Source organism: Schistocerca gregaria, chromosome 2 (genome assembly GCF_023897955.1).
Source record: "Schistocerca gregaria isolate iqSchGreg1 chromosome 2, iqSchGreg1.2, whole genome shotgun sequence".
Classification (NCBI taxonomy): Eukaryota; Metazoa; Arthropoda; class Insecta; order Orthoptera; family Acrididae; genus Schistocerca; species Schistocerca gregaria.
Window position 1 is genome coordinate 887245784 of NC_064921.1, and position 19736 is coordinate 887265519.

General features: G+C 47.0%; 1 protein-coding gene across 1 annotated transcript in view; it reads right to left on the reverse strand.

Annotated features, from left to right (window-relative positions):
• The window catches only part of LOC126335318 (esterase FE4-like), a 299162-nt gene that overhangs the window by 98527 nt on the left and 180899 nt on the right, over window positions 1-19736 (reverse strand). Inside the window, exon 6 of the mRNA XM_049998474.1 lies at window positions 7956-8161. Coding sequence (XP_049854431.1) covers window positions 7956-8161 — 206 coding nt within the window. The remainder of the gene's footprint in view (window positions 1-7955; window positions 8162-19736) is intronic.

Genomic DNA, 19736 nt, shown 5'->3' on the forward strand with positions numbered 1-19736 from the left:
AGTGGAGACGTGTCGTCTTCAGCGATGAGAGTCGCTTCTGCCTTGGTGCCAATGATGGTCGTATGCGTGTTTGGCGCCGTGCAGGTGAGCGCCACAATCAGGACTGCATTCGACCGAGGCACACAGGGCCAACACCCGGCATCATGGTGTGGGGAGCGATCTCCTACACTGGCCGTACACCTCTGGTGATCGTCGAGGGGACACTGAATAGTGCATGGTACATCCAAACCGTCATCGAACCCATCGTTCTACCATTCCTAGACCGGCAAGGGAACTTGCTGTTCCAACAGGACAATGCACGTCCGCATGTATCCCGTGCCACCCAACGTGCTCTAGAAGGTGTAAGTCAACTACCCTGGCCAGCAAGATCTCCGGATCTGTCCCCCATTGAGCATGTTTGGGACTGGATGAAGCGTCGTCTCACGCAGTCTGCACGTCCAGCACGAACGCTGGTCCAACTGAGGTGCCAGGTGGAAATGGCATGGCAAGCCGTTCCACAGGACTACATCCAGCATGTCTACGATCGTCTCCATGGGAGAATACCAGCCTGCATTGCTACGAAAGGTGGATATACACTGTACTAGTGCCGACATTGTGCACGCTCTGTTGCCTGTGTCTATGTGCCTGCGGTTCTGTCAGTGTGATCATGTGATGTATCTGACCCCACTAATGTGTCAATAAAGTTTCCCCTTCCTGGGACAATGAATTCACGGTGTTCTTATTTCAATTTCCAGGAGTGTATAAGATATAAATGAAAGAAGAAAGGCTAATTAGTATGAACTGTACTAATAAAAATGAATTTCAGCTTATTTAGGTAACATAACTCTCTTAGTAAGACAAGGTACCGCAGATCGTTACGAATTAGCAAAATGTTATGCGCATTCGGCCTCGAAACGGTCTGTGTCAACGTTCAGTCCAGTCATACTGGATTACCGTTGCTAACCTACCATGAAAGTGTGCAAATTTAGCAATGCGTGGAGATTCAAAACGAAATTCAGTTAAAAATCATTCAGTGCCACACTTAAATCAATTCAATTATTGACAGAAGCGGAAAAAGTAGGCAGTAACAAGTATGAAATTCTACAAGAGTTTCTTATCGACATCCACAAGGCGCCGGTACAGAATAAAGGTAGCAATAAAACGTATTGAGGGCGCGAGAATTTCTTAAAATTCCTTTACTGATAGTCTATCTGCCTCCATCGAGATTAGAACCGAAAACAAACCAGACCTCTCTTGCAGTAGCAGACACCTTTCACTACGCTAGCAGACAACCCAGGCAAACAGCCATCTATTATTACCACAGACATGAATAATCTGGCAATTTCGCAATGAAAATTGCAAAATGACCTTCAGTTTCTGTTGCCTAGAGCTTTCTGGACTCAAAAACATGAATTGTCTATCTCTGTCACCGCTTATGTGACAATCATTCGGGATGTTTATCGAAATAACAAGAAACTCATTAGCGAGTAAATTTAGTAGGATTATTCTGCACCACCCCAGGAAATAAACGGCGGCGTAGCTGCCAATCGTTTTCTACAATGTTTCGAATTCTCCATTAGACGTGCCACAGCCAGAAAAGGTTCATTAGCCGAAGTGTTCCTTAAGGTAGTTGGCAATGGGAATGCTCGCACATCTAAAACGCGGTGACATTGATACTGGGATCTGAACTACCACGTGTATAGGCAAATGGATTTTATGTGCATTCCTGTAAACGTGATTTGGATCGAAAGCGTAGCTACGATTAATATGCTGATGTATCGACTGCAACTGGAACATTTCGAATAAAGAGTAGGGGAAATTATTATGCGGCCCTCATCTTCAGTAACTGTGGTAGCTATTTTCGTTGTTAGGATTTCGTCACGTAAATCGGTAAAAATGGAACCCTACTAGTCTCACTTTCTTGACCGTCTATCTGTCTACCCAACCCTTAAAACCAGTTTACTTCGAGTACCGGTGGACATAAGCGGAAATGTATCGCACTTCCTGTGGTATACGGTCCGTTGGTGGTGTAAAAAAGTGAGCCATGTCAACGCAATATAAAGATACGACCGTTTATGTGAAGAAAATTTACGCGACAGGTCAAAAAATGGCTCTAAGAACTATGCCACCAAACTGCTTAGGTCATCAGTCCCCTAGATCTAGAACTACTTCAACCTACCTAATCTAACACACATCCATGCCAGGGGAAGGATTCGAACAGACGGCGCAAGCAGCCGCGCGGTCCGCGATATGACGCCGTTGAGCGCACGGCTAACCAGCGCCGGCAACCTGTTAATATCATCTGGTGTTAGTAAAAAGTTATTCACTTGTAGTGAATGATTTTCTACGCAGTTAATTTAAGAATAACTAAAACATATTTGATGTTAGGGAAGAGGAAGGACGCCTAATTCATTTCCCCTTGTCTTTATTCATGATGTTAGATTTGAAATCTGAGCATACGTACTATCCATAACCACACTTTAGATCCAAGTCATAGTCACATATATGCGAATACAATACATTGGCTTATACTTGAGGTATTTCGTTTCCCACGAAGTGGTGGCAAACGATGCTGTGGCGTCTTCGAAGTGAGAATTTCTCCAGTGCCAGCTATCACAAACATCAGCTGAACGAACTTGCATAGTACGTTGGTAGCACTTCGTCGCCTTGCCTGTTATGCTGTGTAGCAGACTTTAAAGCTGTGCGGATCAGCATAACGAAAAGGAGAGGGGTCTCGCTCGTTTTGTCCACGCCTGTACATCCACAAACCTATCAACAAACTGTCGGATTCCTGATACGCACAATCAGAGATTTTTCGTTCCAGAAAAGAACAAACTAGCTATTAATCAGGTGGTCATAATGTTTTGGCTCATCAGTGAATATTCCACATAATGTCACCGTTAATTGCGTTGCCTGCCAGCGTGCGAAGACGACGAAGTAGTCGAGATGGTGTGCGATCGCCGAGTTCTTCAGTGCAGGACAGTTTTTCAAGTCTCTTAGCTCCTGTAGGCGAAAAGCGCGTTGCAAGTGCACGCTTGATGAAGGTGTATCTTTCAGTGCTTGGTCGAGAAGTTAGGATGTCTTGTACCTCCGTAGGCATTTGCTCGTTAATTGCATCACACTGATGCGATGAGACCCAAAACAAATTGGCTCTCAACTTGGGCAAACCACAGTACTGGACTATTCGACCAGAAGTGCGGGGCTTTGGCTACAGCTGAACTAAGTCTCACATCTGCCGCTGGTCTGACAGCGCTTGACGTGGCTGACGTTGGCGCGGCGTTTAACTAATAATTCCGTGCCGCGCGGTTGACACGAAAACCGGCGCGAGATTCAGTTTTTCTGACGTGCTGTCCTATCGTTCCAGGCCTAATTCGGAATCTCGGGGTCAATAAATGTCGTGTGAAAATGCAGTTTATTTAAGCACATAATACAACAGTTAAGCCAGCCGGAGTGGCCGAGCGGTTCTAGGCGCTTCGGTCTGGAACCGCGCGACCGCTACGGTCGCAGGTTCGACTCCTGCCTCGGGCATGGATGTGTGTGTCCTCCTTAGGTTAGTTAGGTTTAAGTAGTTCTAAGTTCTAGGGGACTGATGACCTCAGATGTTAAGTCCCATAGTGGTCAGAGCCACCTGAACCATTTGAACAACAGTTAACTACGAGGAGTAATCGTAATGCAAGACTACTAACAGCGTCTATAACTATACTTTTTTTTTCTTAGCTCAGACACAACACGAAAAATCAAATAGTTTGAAATATTTAGGAGACGATCCAATGTTCACTTATGTATCCACGCAACAGTTGATTCGTGACATCACCAGACCTTTGCCTTAGACCTCAGTCTGACGGTCATAAAATTACGCGACCGCGGCACATCACGCCTATTTCGCATAACCGATAATGTGGACAGCAGCCATTCCATTTCTGACATTTTAAGGCCGGTGGCTCTGCTCATGTGTGAGGTCTCCGTGACATCTTCCAACAATGCAACGCAAGACGGTTTGTTACCGATGCCATTCTGACGCATCTCTCGCCGAAGCCTCATGTTCTCCATATCTCTACCTATGGAAAACATCTGGTCATGCAGTGGAATAGCATGCCATCTTTCGCCAGCCACCACGATAGATGGAATATAGCATAGAATTATAACAACATGGAAAGAAGTACCCTTATCTGTTACGAGAGGTCAGTTCCAGCCGATGCCCAGTCACTTAGTACCACGCTTCTGGAGGTGACAGCTCCATGTACTAACCTGGGCAGTCTGTATCCAACCAAATGACCAACAAACTGAAGCATATATTCTTCTTACTATACTTATATGCATAAGAAATAAAAATTTGGTTATTTGCTATCCATTCTGCTGTTCACCTTTAATGGCAGCGTAATTCGGTGGCTTCCAGAACACTTGCCCGACTAATTTTGAATATTGCTTATCAGTATGGGAGCCTTGCCGGGTAGAATAAACAGAAGAGACAGAGAAAATTCGACTATGACCCACGAGAGCAGAAGACAGCAGCTATTAAAGGAGTCTCCACATTCTAATATTCAGTAGCGTAATGGACGTTTGGTGCAGGGGTGATACAAAAAGCGCCTTCTGGAACAAACTATAAGGTGGCTTGCTAAATGTGAGTATACAAGTACGTAAATGAGCCCTAACATTATGGCCTCTTGCTTAACACCTCTGGAGCGCAATACAAAAGCGATTCAGGGTGGCATGGATCGACAAGTCCTTGGTACGTTTTTGGAAGTATATGGTTTGTGGACGCGCACCTGGCCTCCCATTGCGCCCCACATATGTTCCATCGGATTCACATCAGGCGATTTTGGGCGGATAAGCCGTCAACTTGAGTTAGCTGTCGTCATCCTCAAACTCCTGTAGCACGATTCTCGCGTCACAGGTATCGTGCTGGTAAATGGTATCGGCGTCAGGGAAGACATCAAACTTACAGGGATGCAGATGATCTGCAATTACGTTCACGTAGTCCACAGCTGCCATGGTTCCTTCAGTTGCTACCAAAGCTCTCATGAAAGCCAAGGCGTATGTTTCCCATAGCATAATACTGGCCCCATCAGCCTGCTTCTGTGGTGTGAGGTGTGTTTGGAATGGCTGTTTACCTGGATGACGGCGTATCCGGAACGACCATAGACCTGGCATAACGACAAATGTGACTAACCTGAGCAGGCTACGCATTTTCGGTGATCAACGATCGGATCTTGATGATCCTGTGCCTGCTGCTATTGTAATTACAATGTCATTGACTCTACATCTACATCGATACTCTTCAAATAACATGTAAGTGCCTGGCAGAGGGTTCATCGAACCACATTCACAATCTCTGTTATTCCAATCTGGTATAGAGCGCAGAAGAAACGAACACCTATATCTTTCCGTACCAGGTCTGATTTCCCCTATTTTATTGTGGCGATCGTTTCTCCCTACGTAAGTCGCCGTCAAAAAAATATTTTCGCATTCGGAGGAGAAAGATGGCGATTGAAATTTCGTGAGAAGATTCCACCGCGACGAAAAACGGCTTTGTTTTAATGATGTCAACCGCAAATCCTGTATCATTTCTGTGACAGACTCTCCCGTATTTCGCGATAATGCAAAACGTGCTGCCCTTCTTTGAACTTTTTAGATGTACTACGTCAATCTATCTGGTAAGGATCCCACACCGCGCTGCAGTATTCTAAAAGAGGACGGACAAGCGTAGTGTAGGCAGTCTTTAGTTGATCTGTTACATTTTCTGAGTGTCCTGCCAACAAAACTCAGTCTTTGATTAGCTTTCCCCACGTCATTTTCTATGTGTTCCTTCCAATTTAAGTTGCTCGTAATAGTAATAGCTAGGTATTTAGTTGAATTTGGGGCTTTTAGATTTGACGGATTTATCGTGTAGCCGAAGTTTAACGAATTCCTTTTAGCACTCATGGGGATGACCTCCCACTTTTCGTTATTTGGGATCAACTGCCACTTTTCGCGCCATTCCGATATTTCTTCTAAATCGTTTTTCTGTTGTTTTGATCTTCTGATGACTTTATTAGTCGATAAACGACACCGTTATCTGCAAACCGAAGACGGTTGCTCAGATTATCTCCCAAATCGTTTATATAGATAAGGCACAGCTAAGGGCCTATAACACTACCTTGGGGAACGCCAGAAATGACATCTGTTTTACTCGATGACTTTCCATGAATTACTACGAACTGTAACCTCTCTGACAGAAAATCGCAAATTCGGTCACATAAGTGAGACATATTCCGTAAGCACGCAATCTCGCTACGTGACGCTTGTGTGGTGCAGTGTCAAAAGTCTTCCGGAAATCCAGAAATACGGAATCGATCTGAAATCGCTTGTCAGGAGCACTCAACACTTAGTGTGAATAGAGAGCTAGTTGTGTTTCACAGGAACGATGTTTTCTAAACCCATGTTGACTGTGTGTCAATAGACCGTTCTCTTCGAGGTAATTCTGATCTGAAGGCTACCTGTTCTTCATGTTTTCGCTCATCAGTGTGGAATGCATCGCATGGTTGCAAAGAATTTTGTTTGCATTCTAGTGAGACTAGGTTTCTTGACTAACTATGACACCACAGCCAGCAAGTGTGAGGATCTCCGGAACACACAGACAGCTGCGGGAGGTCGCCAACTGAGTTATCGACGACTGGTTTGGTAGACCTATATCTCTAACGTGGATCAGTTATAGAATTTTGGAACACGTATTATGTTCGAGAATAACGACTTTTCTGGAGATTAGAAATCTACTCTGTAGCAATCAGCACGGGGTTTCGAAAAAGACGGTCGTTTGAAACCCAGCTCGCGCTATTCGTCCACGAGACTCAGAGGACCATAGACACGGGTTCCCAGGTAGATGCAGTGTTTCTTGAGTTCGGCAAGGCGTTCGATATAGTTCCCCAAAGTTGTTTAATGAACAAAGTAAGAGCATATGGACTATCAGACCAATTGTGTGACTGGATTGAAGAGTTCCTAGATAACAGAACGCAGCATGTCATTCTCAATGGAGAGAAGTCTTCCGAAGTAAGAGTGATTTCAGGTGTTCCGCAGGGGAGTGTTGTAGGACCGTTGCTATTCACAATATACATAAATGACCTGGTGGATGACATCGGAAGTTTACTGAGGCTTTTTGCAGATGATGCTGTGGTGTGTTGAGAGGTTGTAACAATGGAAAATTGTACTGAAATGCAGGAGGATCTGCAGCGAATTGACGCAAGGTGCAGGGAATGGCAATTCAATCTTAATGTAGACAAGTGTAATGTGCTGCGAATACATAGAAAGAAAGATACCTTATCATTTAGCTACAATATAGCAGGTCAGCAACTGGAAGCAGTTACTTCCATAAATTATTTGGGAGTACGCATTAGGAGTGATTCAAAATGGAATGATCACATAAAGTTGATCGTCGGTAAAGCAGATGCCAGACTGAGACGCATTGGAAGAATCCTAAGGAAATGCAATCCGAAAACAAAGGAAGTAGGTTACACTACGCTTGTTCGCCCACTGCTCTAATACTGCTCAGCAGTGTGGGATCCGTACCAGATAGGGCTGATAGAAGAGATAGAGAAGATCCAGCGGAGAGCAGCGCGCTTCGTTACAGGATCATTTAGAAATCACGAAAGCGTTACGGAGATGATAGATTAACTCCAGTGGAAGACTCTGCAGGAGAGACGCTCAGTAGCTCGGTACCGGCTTTTGTTGAAGTTTCGAGAACATACCTTCACCGAGGTGTCAAGCAGTATATTGCTCCCTCCTACGTATAACTCGCGAAGAGACCATGAGGATAAAATCAGAGAGAGTAGAGCCCACACAGAAGCATACCGACAATCCTTCTTTCCACGAACAATACGAGACTGGAATAGAAGGGAGAACCGCTCAAGGTACCCTCCGCCACACACCGTCAGGTGGCTTGCTGAGTGTAGCTGTAGATGTAGACAGCGAACCACACGGACAGAGGAAGAGTGCTCACTTACCTCTGGCGAGAGCGCGGCGGTCTCGTTGCTGGTGAGCGCCTTGGCGCTGAGCGCGCGCAGGAAGCGCAGCATCTCCCGCGAGCCGCCTCCCTGCTCGCGGTAGCCCAGCGCCTCCGCCAGCCGCCGGCTGCGGTCCGCCATGTTGCGGGCGCTGCCCGTCGCGATGGACGCGGCGCCGCTCTGCGCGATCACGCGCCGGAACAGCCCTGTGTCCAGCGCCAGCAGTCTTGACTCATAGCTCATCCGGGAGGGGATGGGTGGAAGGGCAGGTAGGGTAGTATCACGGAGATCTTGAACCCCCCGTCCCACGAAAGAGTTGGTACAGATGTTCATGCTATTACACACGAATAATTTTCGAATTTTACAGCTAACTTCCTGAGAATGCAGTAGTAGCAAAACTAACATTCACGATAGTGACGAGGTATTCCCCAACGTAGAAACTACACTACTGGACATTAAAATTGCTACACCACGAAGATGTGCTACATACGCGAAATGTAACCGACTGGAAGAAGATCCTGTGATATGCAAATGATTAGCTTTTCAGAGCATTCACACAAGGTTGGCGCCGGTGGCGACACCTACAACGTGCTGACATGAGGAAAGTTCCCAACCGATTTCTCATACACAAACAGCAGTTGACCGGCGTTGCCTTGTGAAACGTTGTTGTGATGCCTCGCGTAAGGAGGAGAAATGCGTACCATCACGTTTCCGACTTTGATAAAGTTCATATTGTAGCCTATGGCGATTGCGGATTATCGTATCGCGACATTGCTGCTCGTGTTGGACGAGATCCAACGACTGTTAGCAGAATATGGAATCAGTGGGTTCAGCAGGGTAATACGGAACGCCGTGCTGGATCCCAACGGCCTCTAGATGACAGGCGTCTTATCCTCATAGCTGTAACGGATCGTGCAGCCACGTCTCGATCCCTGAGTCAACAGATGGAGACGTATGCAAGACAACAACCATCTGCACGAACAGTTCGACGACATTTGCAGCAGCATGGCTGCGGTTAACCTTGACGCTGCGTCACAGACAGGAGCGCCTGCGATGGTGTACTCAACGACGAACCTGGGTGCACGAATGGCAAAGCGTCATTTTTTCGGAAGAATCCAGGTTCTGTTTACAGCATCATGATGGTCGCATCCGTGTTCGGCGGCATCGTGTTGAACGCACATTGGAAGCTTGTATTCGTCATCGCCATACTGGCGTATCACCCGGCGTGATGGTATGGGGTGTCTTTGGTTACATGTCTCGGTCACCTCTTGTTCACATCGAGGGCACTTTGAACAGTGGACGTTACATTTCAGATGTGTTACGACCCGTGGATCTACCCTTCATTCGATCCCTGCGAAACCCGACATTTCAGCAGGATAATGCACGACCGCATGTTGCAAGTCCTGTACGGGCCTTTCTGGACACAGAAAATGTTCGACTGCTGCCCTGGCCAGCACATTCGCCAGATCTATCACCAATTGAAAACGTCCGGCCAATGGCGGCCGAGAAACTGGCTCGTCACAATACACCAGTCACTACTCTTGATGAACTGTGATATCGTGTTGAAGCTGCATGGGCATCTGTACCTGTACACGCCATCCAAGCTCTGTTTGATTCAATGCCCAGGTGTATAAGGCCGTTATTACGGCCAGAGGTGGTTGTCCTGGGTATTGATTTCTCAAGATCTATGCACCCAAATTGCGTGAAAATGTAATCACATGTCAGTTCTGGTATAATATATTTGTCCAATGAATACCCGTTTATCATCTGCATTTCTTCTTGGTGTAACAATTTTAATGGCCAGTAGTTTATTTCTCAGTTGCTTGTGTGAGAACCTGCTCACATGGATCAGCTTTCACTCTCTGACTGGTAATCTGAAATTGTTCTTGAATCTTCGGCAATTTGATTAAAGGGAGGCAGAGGGAAGACCTTCCACGGAGGGAGAGAAGCATAGAAAAACTAGTTTCCCCAATGTGGGTGAAAATGGCTGAAAGAATCGGCGTTCCCCTCATTTGCACACTCGTAAAACCGTAGTACTTACTTGAATCCCTGCACGAGAGTTTGAGATAGCAAACTCATTGTGGTGAAAGACCTTCCACGGAGGGAGAGAAGCATAGAAAAACTAGTTTCCCCACTGTGGGTGAAAATGGCTGAAAGAATCGGCGTTCCTCTCATTTGCACGCTCGTAAAACCGTAGTACTTCCGTGACGCTCTGCACGAGAGTTTGAGATAGCAAACACATTATGGTGACCACAAAAATGGTAATCTATCAAGCGTGTGTGCTAAACACCTCCTTGTATTATACTGTGACATGGACGTCTTACACTAAACAAAAATGTAAGCTTAACGCCTTTCCTCTGCAGTGCTTACGTAGTATTCTTGGCGTAACATGGAGGAAGGGACCATGCGACAAATGAGATGGTCGTGAATACTCCGAAGCTACCGAGAATTGCCACTTCTCGCAAGGAACGTCGCCTGTGGTGGCTAGGGGACTTACTTGGTATAAGGGCACTGTAGTCTACCCACAATACTAGATAGCACTTACCAAGAGACCCCGTGGAGGACCTGCATACCTCTTTAAAGACTACGTCAAGCATGATATGAACGCAGTTAACATTCAGCACAACTAATGGGAGGACCTCGCCGAAGCTCGAAGCACATGGAGGAAACTTGTCAAGCATGGCAGGTAGTGTTACGATGACGCCTGACTCAACAAATGGCTCTGAGCACTATGGGACTTACCATCTGAGGTCATCAGTCCCCTAGGCTTAGAACTACTTAAACCTAACTAGCCTAAGTACAGCACACACATCCATGCCCGGGGCAGGATTGGAACCTGCGACGGTAGCAGCAGCGCGGTTCCGGACTGAAGCGCCTAGAACCTCTCGGATACATCGGCCGGCTCTGACTCAACAACTTCGCTGCGAAATAAGCGTGTACATAGGTGCCTCTGACGAATCCCTCTTCTGGGGCGATATACAGTGACAATCAGTGGCGCCAAGTGGGATCCCGCATTGGAGTCCTGAGTCACCAAAGGAACTACTGATGTGACGCTTTTTCGTGAGGGAGTATAGGCTATTAATGTTGATGGCTATAGTTTGCAGACCAGTGTTCACAGTCGTCTTGCTTAGCCAAAAAATGACAATCGTGGGTGCACACATCTACACTCCTGGAAATGGAAAAAAGAACACATTGACACCGGTGTGTCAGACCCACCATACTTGCTCCGGACACTGCGAGAGGGCTGTACAAGCAATGATCACACGCACGGCACAGGGGACACACCAGGAACCGCGGTGTTGGCCGTCGAATGGCGCTAGCTGCGCACCATTTGTGCACCGCCGCCGTCAGTGTCAGCCAGTTTGCCGTGGCATACGGAGCTCCATCGCAGTCTATAACACTGGTAGCATGCCGCGACAGCGTGGACGTGAACCGTATGTGCAGTTGACGGACTTTGAGCGAGGGCATATAGTGGGCATGCGGGAGGCCGGGTGGACGTACCGCCGAATTGCTCAACACGTGGGGCGTGAGGTCTCCACAGTACATCGATGTTGTCGCCAGTGGTCGGCGGAAGGTGCACGTGCCCGTCGACCTGGGACCGGACCGCAGCGACGCACGGATGCACGCCAAGACCGTAGGATCCTACGCAGTGCCTTAGGGGACCGCACAGCCACTTCCCAGTAAATTAGGGACACGTTTGCTCCTGGGGTATCGGCGAGGACCATTCGCAACCGTCTCCATGAAGCTGGGCTACGGTCCCGCACACCGTTAGGCCGTCTTCCGCTCACGCCCCAACATCGTGCAGCCCGCCTCCAGTGGTGTCGCGACAGGCGTGAATGGAGGGATGAATGGAGACGTGTCGTCTTCAGCGATGAGAGTCGCTTCTGCCTTGGTGCCAATGATGGTCGTATGCGTGTTTGGCGCCGTGCAGGTGAACGCCACAATCAGGACTGCATACAACCGAGGCACACAGGGCCAACACCCGGCATCATGGTGTGGGGAGCGATCTCCTACACTGGCCGTACACCTCTGGTGATCGTTGAGGGGACAGTGAATAGTGCACGGTACATCCAAACCGTCATCGAACCCATCGTTCTACCATTCCTAGACCGGCAAGGGAACTTGCTGTTCCAACAGGACAATGCACGTCCGCATGTATCCCGTGCCACCCAACGTGCTCTAGAAGGTGCCACCCAACGTGCTCTAGAAGGTGTAAGTCAACTACCCTGGCCAGCAATATCTCCGGATCTGTCCCCCATGGAGCATGTTTGGGACTGGATGAAGCGTCGTCTTACGCGGTCTGCACGTCCAGCACGAACGCTGGTCCAACTGAGGCGCCAGGTGGAAATGGCATGGCAAGCCGTTCCACAGGACTACATCCAGCATCTCTACGATCGTCTCCATGGGAGAATAGCAGCCTGCATTGCTGCGAAAGGTGGATATACACTGTACTAGCGCCGACATTGTGCATGCTCTGTTGCCTGTGTCTATGTGCCTGTGGTTCTGTCAGTGTGATCATGTGATGTATCTGACCCCAGGGATGTGTCAATAAAGTTTCCCCTTCCTGGGACAATGAATTCACGGTGTTCTTATTTCAATTTCCAGGAGTGTATTTCTTACGTTGTAAATCATGACATTACCGAAGTTGTGAGACTTTCTTGCTTATTATAGATCTTAAACTGATTGTGTGATACATTTATTTCTCAAATTTTGGCATGTATTCATATTAAAGGCCATATTTTTCTGCAGTGCTATAACAAATGTCTATTTACTGTTGTAGACAAATTATTATTATGAAATTAACATGTTTTGTGTAGGGTGATCTTACTAAGTGGGAACAAATTGCAGGATACAATCCCTGAGCGGATGAAGCCTTCGGCACATGGACCGTGCTGTCGAACATCAACGTTGAGCGTGCTGCTTCCGTAGCGCGCTCCAGCAGCGGTTGTCAGCTCTATTTGGTTCGCACACCACGCTACTTATGGAACTGACAGGCGTTAAATTCCTAAGCTATTTCTATTAAAACGCATACTGGCTCCCTTTTTCATACGCTAGTCATGTTGTTCTGTCTGTACTATATGTAAACATAAACTTAAGTATCAATAGACATTGCCGCGCGGTTAGAGGCGCCATGTCACTGACTGCGCGGCCCCTCCTGCCGGAGGTTCGAGTCCTCCCTTGGGCATGGGTGTGTGTGTTGTTCTTAGCATGAGTTAATTTAAGGAATGTGTAGGCCTAGGGACCGATGACCTCAGCAGTTTGGTCCCTTAGAAATTCACACACATTTGAACATTTGAATAGGAATATTGTAAGAGAAAAAGTACCATGTCCTGCCGGTAAGAAAGTATCAGAAACTATTTGAAAACGCGAAGGCTAGTGGAAAAAAAACTTTTTTTTGATCCAGTGAGATGCGAACTAGCATCAAATCCCCGATGTTTTATAATTCCACAACGCTATTCATTGCACCAGTCCGCCACTGAGTATTGTGTAGCCATAGTTTGCTTCTTACCATCTCCTGCAAGCTTTAGTCATATATGCGTTATTAACTGAATTAAAACGTAACAGATTGTACCAAACACATTGCATTTCTTAAGGATCCTCTGTATGTCATTGCCTTGAAACAACATAGTTTCATAACATGCATGTTTACATCTACATTTACATTTATACTCCGCAAGCCACCCAACGGTGTGTGGCGGAGGGCACTTTACGTGCCACTGTCATTACCTCCCTTTCCTGTTCCAGTCGCGTATGGTTCGCGGGAAGAACGACTGCCGGAAAGCCCCCGTGCGCGTTCGAATCTCTCGTATTTTACATTCGTGATCTCCTCGGGAGGTATAAGTAGGGGGAAGCAATATGTTCGATACCTCATCCAGAAACGCACCCTCTCGAAACCTGAATAGCAAGCTACACCGCGATGCTGACCGCCTCTCTGCAGAGTCTGCCACTTCAGTTTGCTAAACATCTCCGTAACCCTATCACGCTTACCAGATAACCCTGTGACGAAAGGCGCCGCTCTTCTTTGGACCTTCTCTATCTCCTCTGTCAACCCGACCTGGTAGCGATCCCACATTGATGAGCAATACTCAAGTATAGGTCGAACGAGTATTTTGTAAGCCACCTCCTTTGTTGATGGACTACATTTTCTAAGGACTCTCCCAATGAATCTCAACCTGGCACCCGCCTTACCAACAACTAATTTTATATGATCATTCCACTTCAAATCGTTCCGTACGCATACTCCCAGATATTTTACAGAAGTAACTGCTACCAGTGTTTGTTCCGTTATCATATAATCGTACAATAAAGGATCCTTCTTCCTATGTATTCGCAATACATTACATTTGTCTGTGTTAAGGGTCAGTTGCCACTACCTGCACCAAGTGCCTATCGGCTGCAGATCTTCCTGCATTTCGCTGCAATTTGCTAATGCCGCATCTTCTCTGTATACTACAGCATCATCCGCGAAAAGCCTCATGGAACTTCCGTCACTATATACTAGGTCATTTACATATATTGTGAAACGCAATGGTCCCGTAACATTCCCCTGTGGCACGCCAGAGGTTACTTTAACGTCTGTACACGTCTCTCCATTGAGAACAACATGCTGTGTTCTGTTTGCTAAAAACTCTTCAATCCAGCCACACAGCTGGTCTGATGTTCCGTAGGTTCTTACTTTGTTTATCAGGTGACAGTGCGGAACTGTATCGAACGCCTTCCGGAAGTCAAGGAAAATGGCAGCTACCTGGAAGCCTGTATGTGCATAGGAACCTGGCACCCTAATTCGGAAAAACACAGGTATTGCAATGTAGAAAGCCAATACGGCGTCTCGGTATTCTGTAGTGAAGAGAGAGATGGCGTCCATGTGACGTAAATGACGTTCTTCCATTTCATTGGGCAACGTTCAAATGCACGTTTATAATACATGCCATACTACATATTGCTCCGCACGTACGGAAAGACTCACCAACGTGCTTTTTCCACGCATGGCGTCAGAAACTTGGGACACTCAACGCTCAACCTTTGAATGCACGGTCCGTGTGCTACGTCTTGAGGAACAAAAAAGGGCATATTGACATAATGCCAGAAACACGATCCAAGGGAGGTACACCCACCTGAATATGGGGATGGAACATGTTTTACAGTGCAGATCTCGATGATTGAGAGTACGCATGAGAACACACCAGGCTTGTGGGAATGTGCGAACGTTTTCCCTGTACAAGTGTTTCAGCTCCACACTCAATATGACATGAGGTGGGGTCCATCACACTTCATACCAACAAAGGCTCCGTTTCTGCAGGAAATGGAGATTTGCCTCGCCTGTGAGGTGACGTGGAAGACTGTGTAAGTCGGCTGTTTAGGTTTTTATGTTGGTAACGCCACGTAGCGCTCTGTATGAAAATCGCTGACTGCGCTGTTTGCAGTCTGTGGCTGCTTTGACTCATTGTTGGAATAGTGTTGCGTTGGGCAGTTGGATGTGAACAGCGCGTAGCGTTGGGCAGTTGGAGGTGAGCCACTAGCAGTGGTGGATGTGGGGAGAGAGATGCCAGAGTTTTGAGATGTTACTATGAGCGGACGTGTGTCCGTTAGAAAAAGGAAATTTGTCAACTTGGTTGTCACGAATTTATATATACACTTCTGGAAATGGAAAAAAGAACATATTGACACCGGTGTGTCAGACCCACCATACTTGCTCCCGACACTGCGAGAGGGCTGTACCAGCAATGATCACACGCACGGCACAGCGGACACACCAGGAACCGCGGTGTTGGCCGTCGAATGGCGCTAGCTGCGCAGCATTTGTGCACCGCCGCCGTCAGTGTCAGCCAGTTTGCCGTGGCATACGGAGCTCCATCGCAGTCTTTAACACTGGTAGCGTGCCGCGACAGCGTGGACGTGAACCGTATGTGCAGTTGACGGACTTTGAGCGAGGGCGTATAGTGGGCATGCGGGAGGCCGGGTGGACGTACCGCCGAATTGCTCAACACGTGGGGCGTGAGGTCTCCACAGTACATCGATGTTGTCGCCAGTAGTCGGCGGAAGGTGCACGTGCCCGTCGACCTGGGACCGGACCGCAGCGACGCACGGATGCACGCCAAGACCGTAGGATCCTACGCAGTGCCGTAGGGGACCGCACCGCCACTTCCCAGCAAATTAGGGACACTGTTGCTCCTGGGGTATCGGCGAGGACCATTCGCAACCGTCTCCATGAAGCTAGGCTACGGTCCCGCACACCGTTAGGCCGTCTTCCGCTCACGCCCCAACATCGTGCAGCCCGCCTCCAGTGGTGTCGACAGGCGTGAATGGAGGGACGAATGGAGACGTGTCGTCTTCAGCAATGAGAGTCGCTTCTGCCTTGGTGCCAATGATGGTCGTATGCGTGTTTGGCGCCGTGTAGGTGAGCGCCACAATCAGGACTGCATACGACCGAGGCACACAGGGCCAACAACCGGCATCATGGTGTGGGGAGCGATCTCCTACACTGGCCGTACACCTCTGGTGATCGTCGAGGGGACACTGAATAGTGCACGGTACATCCAAACCGTCATCGAACCCATCGTTCTACCATTCCTAGACCGGCAAGGGAACTTGCTGTTCCAACAGGACAATGCACGTCCGCATGTATCCCGTGCCACCCAACGTGCTCTAGAAGGTGTAAGTCAACTACCCTGGCCAGCAAGATCTCCGGATCTGTCCCCCATTGAGCATGTTTGGGACTGGATGAAGCGTCGTCTCACGCGGTCTGCACGTCCAGCACGAACGCTGGTCCAACTGAGGCGCCAGGTGGAAATGGCATGGCAAGCCGTTCCACAGGACTACATCCAGCATCTCTACGATCGTCTCCATGGGAGAATAGCAGCCTGCATTGCTGCGAAAGATGGATATACACTGTACTAGTGCCGACATTGTGCATGCTCTGTTGCCTGTGTCTATGTGCCTGTGGTTCTGTCAATGTGATCATGTGATGTATCTGACCCCAGGAATGTGTCAATAAAGTTTCCCCTTCCTGGGACAATGAATTCACGGTGTTCTTATTTCAATTTCCAGGAGTGTATTATGACTTTTGAACACTATTAAGGTATATACATTGTTTGTTCTCTATCAAAATCTTTCATTTGCTAACTATATGCCTATCAGTAGTTAGTGCCTTCAGTAGCTAGAATCTTTTATTTAGCTGGCAGTATTGGCGCTCGCTGTATTGCAGAAGTTCGAGTAACGAAGATTTTTGTGAGGTAAGTGATTCATGAAAGGTATAGGTTATTGTTAGTCAGAGCCATTCTTTTGTAGGGATTATTGAAAGTCAGATTGCGTTGCGCTAAAAATATTGTTTGTCGGTTTAGTGTTGATGAGAATAAGTAAAGAGAAAAAAGTATCAGTACGTTTAGTTTTGCTCAGCTGTTTGAAAATCAAATAATGTAATAGTTTTTCCAGCACAGTCATTCTTTACATTCAACTGGGAAGTTTCAACTGATTCGTCCTACGACGGGTCACCAGTAATCTCCACCCACACACTGAGGTTGAGCTTGTGCTGATGGTTCAGTTGTGATGATTCACTAACAACATAGTGGGGGATTCTCCATAGCCCTCAGTTATGTGATGTGAAGAACGACAGGACTACCTCTCGTAAAGGTAGCCTCATCTGTGACTGGAATGGATGCAGAACTTCACAGCACGTTGGTGGTCTGTGCGTCGAATCAACAACAAAATTGTCTCCGCAGAGTAGGTAATAGACCTTACCGCGTTTTAAATGATACAAATAGTTGCGGTTGTCGTGGAGAATTTTCCACATGGGCATTTGGCTTATCCCTTGCTGATGGGCCTTCTGTGTAACTCATTTTCGGCTGTATCCCTCTCGGGAGTAGTTTCCTGCAGTTTGTCTCCATGTAGTAAAATCGCCCTGCATTTCATTAAAAACATTTTGCCCTTCATTGTACCTTCTGAATAAAAAACCAGGTGAGCGGAAAGGACAATGAACGGAGGTCTCAGAGCCAGAATAGTTAACCTTTTCACGAAGATCACTTGATATATTTCTAACTGTCGAATACTCTCCTCTGTCGTAGCATCAGAATAAGTTCTACACACCAATTTTTGTCGAAATCGTCAGATTCAGCTTTTTCGGTTTTCATCTATATCCCTTACTTGGAGAATCAAAACACGTGCTCACATCTACAGATTCTACAGCGTTACTGCATTGTTCATATGGAATACAGTCTATTTGGAAATACCATAAGATTTTGTTATCATTTAATGAACTTGGGCAAAATTTATGTTATTCCTGGGCACTTCTCTGTTGGCCATATCAGTACAAAAATCTTCAGTACGTTCGATGGTAGCATCACACATAGGCCTGTGCTGCCACATTTTGCTCACTACCAAACACACGTCAGTGCACTGTTCTACACACGAACACAAGATGCCGCACGTGAACACAGGGCTTGTAGCTGGCGCTGACGTGTTGCGCTGTTTTCAGTGTGTATGCGGTAGCAAAGCTATGAGGTGGGTGAATCGCAGTGCTTACAAGGGAACCTCCCCATCGCACCCCCCTCAGATTAAGTTATAAGTTGGCACAGTGGGTAGGCCCTGAAAAACTGAAGACAGATCAATCGAGGAAACAGGAAGAAGTTGTGTGGAACTATGAAAAAAAATAAGCAAAATATACAACTCGAGTAGTCCATGCGCAAGATATGCACCATCAAGGAGATTGTGAGCTCAGGAGCGCCGTGGTCCCCTGGTTAGCGTGAGCAGTTGTGGAACGAGAGGTCCTTGGTTCAAGTCTTCCCTCGAGTGAAAGTTTAATTTTTATTTTCAGACAATTATTATCTGTCCGTCCGTCCGAAGCTGCACAGGTACACAGAGCAGTATTGTTTATGTGATCGTGATCGTGATCGTCGGTCAATTATCAAAGCTCAGGCACTCACACATAATCAACTCGCTCTCCAAAATTCCAGGACGTGTTCAGATTTGCTTGAACATATGCAGGATTTGACAGTCTACACACGGAAATATTTGAAAACGTTAAAAACATATGTTTTGACAGAGCACATGGAAAACTGTGCGACTGTGAAACTGTTGCATTCATTTGTTGCAGTTTATGTGACAAACTCTTATGTTTTCATCACTTTTTTCGGGAGTGATTATCACATCCACAAGAAAACCTAAATCAGGCAAGGTAGAAGAATCTTTTTACCCACTCGCCAATTGTACAAGTTAGGTGGGTCGACAACATATTCCTGTCATGTGACGCTCATGCCGTCACCAGTGTCATATAGGATATATCAGACGTTTTTTCCTGTGGAGTAATCGGTTGACCTATGACCTTGCGATCAAATGTTTTCGGTTCCAATTGCAGACACACGTCCTTTCGTCTACTAATCGCACGGCATTGCGGTGCGGTCGCAAAACACAAATACTAAACTTATTACAGTGAACAGAGATGTCAATGAACGAACGGACTGACCACAACTTTGCGAAAATAAAGAAAGTAAACTTTTCACTTGAGGGAACACTTGAACCAAGGACCTGTCGTACCGCAGCTGCTCACACTAACCACGGGACCACGGCGCTCCTGAGCTCATATTATCCTTTATGTTGCATATCTTGTGCATGGACTACTCAGTTTGTATATTTTGCTTAGTTTTTGATGGTTCCACACGACTTCTTCTTGTTTTCTCGGTTCATCTGTGTTCAGTTTTTCAAGGCCTATCCACTGTGCCAACTTATAACTGAATCTGAGGGGGGTGCGATGGGAAGGTTCCCTTGTTAGCACCGGCGAACTGCAAA